General features: G+C 53.3%; 2 protein-coding genes across 4 annotated transcripts in view; one reads left to right on the top strand and one right to left on the bottom strand.

Moving 5' to 3' along the window:
• The first annotated feature begins 448 nt into the window (after window positions 1-448).
• The window catches only part of LOC104827881 (aquaporin-12-like), a 20,223-nt gene continuing 11,312 nt past the window's right edge, over window positions 449-9,359 (top strand). The window contains exons 1-5 of one of the 3 annotated variants that reach the window (XR_773961.1): window positions 449-1,055; window positions 1,548-1,664; window positions 2,281-2,585; window positions 4,665-4,803; window positions 4,938-5,025. Coding sequence is in view for 1 of the 3 variants with exons in the window: in XM_010561192.1 (XP_010559494.1) it covers window positions 449-1,055; window positions 1,548-1,664; window positions 2,281-2,462 (906 nt within the window). In the remaining 2 variants the exon portion in view is untranslated. Of the gene's footprint in view, window positions 1,056-1,547; window positions 1,665-2,280; window positions 2,643-4,664; window positions 4,804-4,937; window positions 5,026-9,359 lie in introns of those variants that run through there. The other 2 variants (XR_773962.1, XM_010561192.1) reach the window with 2 other exon arrangements.
• LOC104827928 (galactose-3-O-sulfotransferase 2-like) overlaps window positions 6,024-9,359 on the bottom strand; it is a 24,465-nt gene continuing 21,129 nt past the window's right edge. The window contains exons 2-4 of the mRNA XM_010561286.1: window positions 9,096-9,206; window positions 7,554-8,505; window positions 6,024-6,881 (exon numbers count right to left, since the gene is read on the bottom strand). Coding sequence (XP_010559588.1) covers window positions 6,024-6,881; window positions 7,554-8,505; window positions 9,096-9,206 — 1,921 coding nt within the window. The remainder of the gene's footprint in view (window positions 6,882-7,553; window positions 8,506-9,095; window positions 9,207-9,359) is intronic.

Below are 9,359 nucleotides of genomic sequence, written 5' to 3'. Positions count from 1 at the left end.
TGCATGGGTTACTGGCTTTCTAAGAGTCCCCTTGTGTCCCAGGCTTTGGGATTGGGGCAGTAGATTGCATTTTATGGTGCCAAGCAGAAATGAAATAAAGGTTTTTCCTTCTTCTGGAAGACCTGAGCAGCTCTGGGGAGCTGCTGCGGCCTCTCAGATAAGAATGCTGGGGGTTGGAGGCTCAGCGACCACGTGACGGAGATAACACTGGGACCTGCTTGCTGGGACAAACAACTCGTTGGCTGATCCAGGTGCAGGTGAGTCCATCCGCTCCTTGTGGCAGCAGGCATTGGCCTGCAAAGGAGAGGGCAGCATGTGCCATGTTTCCCAAGCCTGTTGGGCTGTGCCACGTTTGCTTACGCATGGCTATATAAAAAGGAGGTGCAGAAGCTTTCTCTGCTCCTTCCCAGGGTTTGGTTCAATCTCTGTCCCCTGCACAGCCTTGGCTATGGCTGGCCTGAATGTCTCCATTGCTTTTTTTTCCCTGGTTGTTGGGGTGTGCCAGGTGCTCAGGCAGCTTTCCAAGAGGCTTCTGTCTCCTGGAGCATACGGCTGCCTTGCCAGAGAATTTGCTGGCTCGTTACAGTTGTGCATGAGCTGCCTTGAGCTGAGGATGCTGTTGGAGATCGGTCTGTGGGGTGGTGGTTTTGGCCCAGATGTGGTCCTGACTCTGCTCTTCCTCCTCTTCGTGGTTCATGGTGCCTCTTTTGATGGAGCATCCGCCAACCCAACCATCTCTCTCCAGGAGTTCCTGCTCCTTGAGTCCAACCTCACCGCAACTGCTGCCAAGCTGCTGGCCCAGGGTGTGGGCATGGGGATGGGATGGGCTGTCACCAAGCTCTACTGGTCCTGGGAGCTGACGCATTTCCACCTCATCCAGAACCTGATAGCATCAGAGTGCAGCTCCTCCATCCATACCTCTCTGCACCATGCTGCCTTTGTGGAAGGCACCTGCTCTTTCTTTTTCCACCTCGTCCTTCTCAAGTTGTGCCAGAGTCACCTGATGTACCGGGTCCCTGCCCTGGCAGCGACTGTCACCTTCCTGACCTACACAGGTGAGCAGCACCTGCCTTTCTTTTTCTAAGAAATTAAGAAAAATACCTTATTTGTGGGGGAGGAACTGTCCCTCTTTCATCTTCCAAGACTTAAGAGATAATGATTACTAAGATATTTGTTTTCTACTTATTTGAGGGAATATTCATTTGGGGATGAAGACTGCAGTTTAGGATATCTAGGCAGCAGGTGAAATGTTGGCACACGAGAAGCCACGGCTTGCCCCAAGACTGGGAGCACTTTCTTTGAACGTCCCCTAATGCAACCCTTTGGTCCGGCACTGAGCTCTTCTTCCTGCAAAGCTCAGGGTGACAAGGGTGGGATTTCCCCTTGTGCTGCTATTACACAGTCCAAGAGATGCAGCTGCCAGAGCCGGGCAGCAGCAGAGATGCTCCTGGCAGGCAGGAGGGGTCACGGGTCTCCTGGCCCAACTCTTTGTCAGTCTTTCAAAGGATGCAAGCGAGACTGATGGCCATGCTTCTCTTCCCATGCAGCTGTACCGTTCACGGGGGCCTTCTTTAACCCTGCTCTGGCTGCAGCCACCACCTTCCACTGCTCGGGGAGTAGCTTTTGGGACTACATCCAGGTTTACTGGCTGGGTCCCCTTACAGGTGAGATCTGCCTAGGAGGTACCGGGGGGCAGGGGTTGGCATGGGGGGCAACGGGCAAGGCAGAAATGCTGGGTGTAACACAAACCATTCCTGGCAAAGGGCTAAACTTGTGTCTTGCCAGTGGCAAGTGTCCTTTTCTGTCCCCCTTCCCTGTTGCTTGAGTCATCCCTTTGCTATCCGATTTTTTAATGCAATTTCTATGTGGGGCATAGGCAAAAACTCTTCCTGAGGCCAAAGTTTGGGGGAGATGAAGCAAAGATGTTTTAGGGCAACGATTATCTGACCTATGCTATTGAGGTTGTCCACAGCTTCAGGATGACCACGGGGAGTCGGATACATGCTGCCTAGAATGCAGAGAGCCTGGACAGAAGACTGCTGGTGTCGTTTACGGCCCTTTGGAGCCAAAAAAAGCCTTGCTATGAAATTAAGGACACAATGGTTAAATTCTCCTTAAAGTAATATAGCAAGGGTCTTTCAGATACTGTTAGTGGGGACTTCAGTGGTGCTGAGCTAGATTTTGGTCATGATGAAAGTTGTAGCAAGGGCCTGAAAATGACTGCTCAGCCGTGGAGATGCTCGATGTCGCACACCAAAGGGATCCGTGCTCTCATTTCAGGGATGCTCGCTGCCCTTTTGCTGTACCAAGGCAACATCCCACGACTCTTCCAGAAAAACCTCCTTTACAGCCAGAAGAGCAAATACAAGATACCCAAGGCAAGGATGGTGGCGCAGGTAGAGGGTGACAAAGTGCAGCAGAAGAGGAAAGGGGAGAAGAGCAACTCCGAGCCTTGTGCCTGAGCTGTGGATGGAAGCCAAGGAGGTCCCTGCAGCCCCTCTCCTGGGAGTGGGTTTCCTGGCGTGGAGGATTTTGCTGCTCATCCAGCCCAGCACCCATCCTGCCCATTCGGTCACTGCCACAGGGTGAGATTTTGTTTTTTAAAGCATCGCAAAGGAATTGGCCAAGCTGACCTTGCAGGATGTCTGAATCCCTGAGCTCCTTTGGGAATAGCTTTGAAAGTCTCCCTGGAGAGCCTGAAATGTTTCAAGCCTGCATCGCTGGCTCAAGCGGGGGGAAAAAAACCTAACACTTTTGCATAAATTGCTGGTTGTCTTGTATTGCCAGGAAGCTTGCAGAAAGTCAGGATCATTATGTGGGTAGGCTTGAGCAACTCCTAGATTATTGTATCGTGCAATGCTTGAAATAATCTGACTGGGTCTTTTGCAGCCATAAAAACAAAGCATAAACAAGTAACTGCCTTGGAAACTTGGGATGAGGAGGAAGCAGGCTTTGATCTTTCAAGTTACTAAATGGATATTGGTCAAAAATTGGTGTTCTTTGAGTTAAACTGAGGTCCTTGAATTGCATAAGCTGAACCTGGCAGTTCTTGGAGAGGAATTAAAAGTGCTCCGGGGCAAGGGAGTTCAGTGGCCACAGGACACCCTGCTCCTCTGTGAATGCAGCTTTTAGCCTGGCTTTTGTGTGCTGTAAAGCATCAAGAAACAGTACACAAAGTGTCTGTGGTTAAAAAACGAGACCCAGACTGCTGGTGTGCAGCTGGTGTAGGTGAGCAAGTGCATCCCAGGGCTCCTCTCCGTGTCTACGTGAAATATTCCTAAAAATAAAATTACAGTTTGTGGAAATAATAATAAAAACATATGTTGTGATTGGCATTTGGGTGAGTGATGTCATTCCTGTGAGCTCTGCCAGGGGGAGATGAGCCCATCTGATCCCCAAAAACAGGAGATGCCATGGCAACATCCAAACTGACTCTGCCCTGCCTGCCGCTTGCTCTGGAAGGGCGGTAATCTGGGTGGAAACACCTGCTAGGTAAACGGGGCTCCCCCCAGGCAGTGCCAGGGCCAAGGCACCCATGGGTGCTGCACACCGGGGGTCCCTCCACAGGGAAGAGCAGGGGCAGGGGCAATCCCATGTGCAGCATCCCTGGAGCAGGGCTGCTGGGCATGGCTGGATACTGAGCTGCTGCCCAGATGTCTCCCCCGTCCATGCTGAAAATGGCCAGTTGCTGCATTTTGCAGAAAATAGTCTATTTTGCAGGACCTCTCTGGGTGGAAAATTCCTGCATTGAATATATTCTTGATGCGCCCGTGACTTTTTTGAGTAATTGGCAGGGTGCGTGCTCCGGAGCAGGCTGTGCTTTTTGTGCGAGTGGGCACAGGGAGAGGTGATGCTGTGGTTGTATGAGTGTCCCTGCCCTGGGTCACCTTGGCAGGAGCTCAAGCAGGGAAGATCAGGCTCCTATTGACTGAGTTGCAAACAGTGAATAAGGAAGTGGCACCCGATTAAAATCTGGAGTGAAGGCGTCAGATGCAGGTTTGGTACCCAGGTGCCCCCTATGTCCCCTGTAGGTTTTTGGGGGATGACCCTGGCTATGCTGCCCATGGGCTGCCCATCTCCCTTGCTTGCATGGGGGATTGTCTTCTGGGATGAACTGCAGACCACCCAGGAACCCAGAGGGGAGCTGGACCTCTGCAAACCGTGACACCACGCCATGTCCCCCCAGGAGAAACGAGGGAAGGGACCAACACGGGGATACATGGACATGCCTCGGAGATGAAACTTTATGGAACAAGCGACACCCAAAAACCATGCAGCAAATGCTCCCAAAATTATGTCCCCGCATCATGCCTGGCTGGATGCTCAGTGCTGCCTGGTCCCTTCCAGGGAAAGGCAGTGGGAACGCAGTCTGGCTTTTAGCCTGGCTAAACTGTGAGCAGGAGATGGGGCACTTTTGGGTGGAAACTGAAACCTTTGAGGCTCTGCATGGCTGGCCAAGGGAGAGCCTGGGATGCTCAGATCCCCTCAGCAATTTTTTCTGAACCTCTTTTGGTTTGGAAATTGTGCTGAAAAACCTGAGACAGGGCCTCTGTGCATCCAAACTGATTTGCTGGCTCTGCTTTTGATTTGAGGCTAAGTGTAGGATGTAAAAAATAAGGTTGGCTAGCCCACCGCAACCCATTCTTGTGGTATTTTTTCCCCAGGCAGAGCATGGAATATTCCTACAGCTGCTCCAAGCAGTGGATTGGGTTATCTGGCCGCAGAGATGCTCATAAGATGTCTCCTGGATGCATAGGAATTTAACTTGCAGTCTGACACTGCAGTCTTGGCATCAGCTCTGGGGTAGGATGCTGATCCTATAAATGCAGCATATGAGTGCAGCATCTGAAGGCAGCACATAACTACAGAGTCAGGGCAAAAAAAATGCTAAAAACACTAAAAGTGCTGATTTATTTATTTCTTTTTTTTTCCCCCAGGATATGTTCATTTTTTTGAGGTTTGTTTCTTAGGCTGCTGAGGAGACCATCTACTGGGCAGACTGATGTAATTAAGGGGAACTTAATAGGAGTGATGGTGAATATTGTCATTTGTAATTAAGAGGCTGCTTTTCCAGCACAGTAGCGTTAAGGCATAGTGGAGGAGAGTCCCAGCTGGACAGACTTGTTCCCAAGCTGTAAATCAAGCTCCGCAGCTCTGATTTACAGCTTGGCCATGTGCTGTTACGGTCTCCGTCGTGGGGCTGAGGACTTGGGCTGCCCTCCTGGTTCTGCTCCTCACCACTGGAGTTGGTACTACGCAGTGCAGAGCCCCCCCGGATTGCCTCCTTCAAGGCCTCAGCTGCCAGTTGGCGGCTTTTGCCCTGTTTGTTCAGGACCTACCCTGGAAGAGTCATGTCGTGTTGAGCCCCTGGGACCCCCTGTCGTGGTTCCAGCCCAGCCGGTAACAAAGGACGACGCGGCCGCTCGCTCACTCCTCCCGCCCCCCTCCGGTGGGATGGGGGGAAAACGGAGGAGAGAAAAAAAAACAAACCTGGAACCTCGAGGGTTGAGATAAAGGCAGTTTACTGGAACAACACAAAGAAATTGCAACAACAACAACGGTACTAATGAAAAAGTATACAAAAAGAGTGATGCACAGTGCAACTGCTCACCCCCCGGGACCCGACGCTCTGCCACTTCCCCCACCGAAAAGAAGCGCCCACCCCCCGGCCCGCTCCCCATTTATATACTGAGCATGATGTCACATGGTATGGAATAGCTCCTTGGCCAGTTCAGGTCAGCTGCCCCGGCTATGCCCCCACCTCCCAGGTTCCTGTAAAAAAATTAACTCTATCCCAGCTGAACCCAGGACACCCCCGCCCCGCAGCCTGTCCTGCTCCGCAGCAACGGCGGTACGTAGCACCCAAGAGCTTGTGCGCAGTCCTGCATGGAGGTGGCTGGGGGCTCTCGTGGGCAGCTACCCCCTGCCCCAGGGCAGAAGCAGCCCCAGAGTCTAGGAGGTGAGCACCTTGCTGTCCTCAGCAAAGGCGGCTAGAGAACGATGCCTGGAGGGGAAAAGGAGGCTTAGTTTTGGGTGCCCTCCAGCTTGTGCCGCAGGGCATTGCCCCGCTGAGAGGGAGCAGGCTGGGGGGGCTGGGGGGGCTTGCGGGCAAACTGCTTCTTGTAGAGAGCGCTGCTGTACTGCAGCTCCGGGGTCACCAGCCGCCGGCACATGTGCTCCATCTCCTTGTCCAAGCCCTGCTTGAGGTTATAGCCCAAGATCTTTGCATTGCCGTGCTGCAGGGGCTGCAGGGAAGAGTCCTTGATGTCCCTCGGGGCCACGCTGCCCGTCCCTTGCAGGCAGGTCCTCGCCAGCTCTGCCTGCCTCTCCCGAAGCACCTTTACTTCCCGCTGCATGCGCTCCCTGCCAATGTCTCGGTCGATCCTTTCCCAGAAAGTCCTGTTGAAGTAGATATAGATTTCCCAGTCCAGCCTGTTCCAGTCCTTTATCTTCTCCACAATGGTGTCCGAGAGGTGGGACTTGGTGCTGCTGTCCCTGATGTTGAGCGGGAAGGAGACGACGCTGTCCAGGTCCCAGCACAGTATCTCCTTCAGCAGCACCATGGACTCGTCGAAGTACTCGGAGATGAGGAGCAAGTCAAAGGACGCCTCGATGGCCTTCAGCATGAGTTGCACCCGCTTAGCGGAGGCCTCTCCATTGGGGTTGAAGCCAAAGTCAAACGTCATGAGGTTCTTGGCATAGTGGCTGTCACTCTTTGCAGGGTTGTAGTAGTGGTAGGGCTGGCTGAGGAACTCCTCCAGGCTGCGAGCGCGGGAGAAAGCCGACGTGCCCTTGTAGTACATGAAGGAGGACTCCATAAGCTGCACAGGGTTCCTCAGGATGGAGAAGTAGACAGCTGAGCTGGATACCACTTTCTGCACCTGTGGAAGAGAAAAAGGAGGTTTTAAAGGTGGGGTGGGAGGAAGGACCTGCTTGCTCACAGTCCTGTGCTCTGCTGGCAAGCAGAAACCCTTGCTGGGGTTGGAGGTGGTGGGTGCTGGGGAGGGTTTCAGAGTGCAGCTCATCAAAGGAGCATTTGTGTCAGCTGTGGGGAGCCCCAGAAGAGGCACACAGGGAGAGCAGTGACCGAAGCTCCCTGCTACATGCTGCCACAGCTGGGTGGCCTGCCTGGACTTGAGATACATCCTATCTCCTTGCCTTTCCCCAGATCTGCGTGTCCTCAAGTGGCATCCAGAAAGGTGGATGCTGGGCATGGCTGACCTGAGCTGATGCACTTAAGGCATTCTCCTTTTGCAGCTGGTACCCTCCAGGCCTGTCCAGGGAGTAAGACATCTCCAAGGGCCCACCAGACAAGAATAAGATGATAGTTGCTGACTGCTACAGATGCTGTCCCCTAGCTTGTCTCGGGTCACAGCACAGAAGCTCTTAGGAGATGCCCATAAACATGCAAGGTACCTGGGGGCAATCCTGTCTCTCTTTAGCTTAATCCCTGAAGAGTTTACCTGCTCTATGGGTGTCCCACCTTGCTCCCCATGAGCCCTTCTCTCCCTCCCCTGTTCGCCCCTCCCGAGTCATTGCAGCTTTGCCTGTACCTCTGGCTGCAGGAATCTCATGTGGTGGCAGAGGATGTTGAACCACCGAGGGCTCCTGGGGGAGAAGCCCTGCACGAACCTCGCAAAAAAGTGGTGTGGGTAGGAGAGCTGGTTGCCACCCCCGATGGGGAAGGCGAAGGTGAGGTTGTGTGTCTCGCCGAAGCGGAAGAGGACGTTTATGACAGTGCTGCTGGCACTCTTGTGGACTTTCAGGAAGACAATGTCAGTCTTGGGCTCACACTTCTCCCTGTGAGAGGAGACCCCTCTGGCCTGGTGGCCTTCTCCAGGTGTCACCTCTTCAACCTTAGAGACTTCTGTCCAGTTTGGGAAAAATCCCTTCTCCAGGTCTGTCTTGTAAAAGTCCTCTGCCTGTGGAGGTTGAGCTGAATTTGGCACAGTGTGTTTAAGTGAGCTGTCCCACTGATGGTGGGGGAAACCCATGGCTTGAGGTTGCGACTGGGTCTGTACCACTGCCTGTGTCATTCCTGGTGGTGGCATTCTCCTCTGCTCCTCTGTGGTCATCCTGTTTGCAAAGGTTATGAACTTGCTGGTGGCAGTGTCAGCATCTCCCAAAACTGTGGAGATCCTCCCAGGAAGACTTTGAGAAGGACCCTCTCTGGTTGCTTTTCTCAGGTCAGGAAGCAGGGATTTCAGCCTCATGGATGAAAGATGGGCTTTCACCTTCTTGCTGCTTTCCACAGGCTGCCATGTCCAGTGCTCCTCTTGACTGCCTGGGCTGCCTTCCAGTGGGGTCTCCTGGCTGAAGTACAGATGCATCTGAAAAATGTCCTGCGCACTCTCAGTCGAAGTGGGGTCTGGCATGGTTTTCCTCTGCCAGTGCGGGGAATTGTCCTCCCACAGCGGGTTGGGGGTCTGGAGGGCAGAGGTGAGCAGCTTCTGGCCATGGTCCATGGTCTGCCTCAGGGCACGCTCCACCTTGCACTGGCAGTTTCTGTAACAGGGAGGACACTAGGCTCAGAGGATGGAAGGATTGTGCTCCTCTGCAGCCCAGCAACCCCCCCCTGCAGACATCCCGGAGCGTGTTCCCCTGTCTTTCTTGAGGTGGGTGGCATTGCTGGTAGGTGTAGGACTTGACCACTGCCCTGGGAGGTTGGGGTGGGTGCAAGAAGAGGAGGACAGGTCAGCAGCGATGTGCTAATGCCTCTGTCCTTTGGAGCACAGTGGGCTGGTGGAAAGGGGCAAAGCAAGAGATGGCAAGGAGAGAGAAGAGCAGGGGCCTAGAGAAGCTGGAGGAAAGTTTGCAGATGACCCCAGATTGGGAGGACTGGGAGGATGCTCAAGGGTTTTGAGGCCAGCCAGGACAAAGCCCAGAGCAGCGTAGTCTGAACCTAGAACAGCCTGAGGTCTGGCCAGGGCATAGGGGTTGGATGTGAGAGCCCCTGAGGGATCCTCTCCCGCCTGGATTTTCCTCCTTGTCTAGAGAAGACACTATTGGGTGGTTTTCAGGAGGGTGGTTTTGAGCACACCTCAGTGGTCAGCCGGAGGATGAGGTGCAGGTTTGCAATCCTGCTTTGGACCTACCTGGGAGGCTGCAGCTTCTCCATGACTTGAAGCGTGACCAAGAGGAAGATGAGGAGGCTGAAGATGACCCAGTACCGACCTGGCTGGCACCTGTATATTGCTTTCAACTTCCTGCAAGGAAGCAGACGTTTCAGACCATTAGTAGGTAGAAGAAATGCATGTGTGAGGCAGAGGGGAAAGACGCCTTGAGACTTTAAAAAAATTTTTTTTTTAAAGTAAGGTCACGTTTTCATGGGTGGAAGAGATGCAGAGGCAGTGATAACC

Source organism: Haliaeetus leucocephalus, unplaced genomic scaffold (assembly GCF_000737465.1).
Source record: "Haliaeetus leucocephalus isolate CR32 unplaced genomic scaffold, Haliaeetus_leucocephalus-4.0 Scaffold143, whole genome shotgun sequence".
NCBI lineage: Eukaryota > Metazoa > Chordata > Aves > Accipitriformes > Accipitridae > Haliaeetus > Haliaeetus leucocephalus.
The sequence above is the reverse complement of the archived record's forward strand: the minus strand, read 5'-3'. Positions and strand labels throughout refer to the sequence as shown.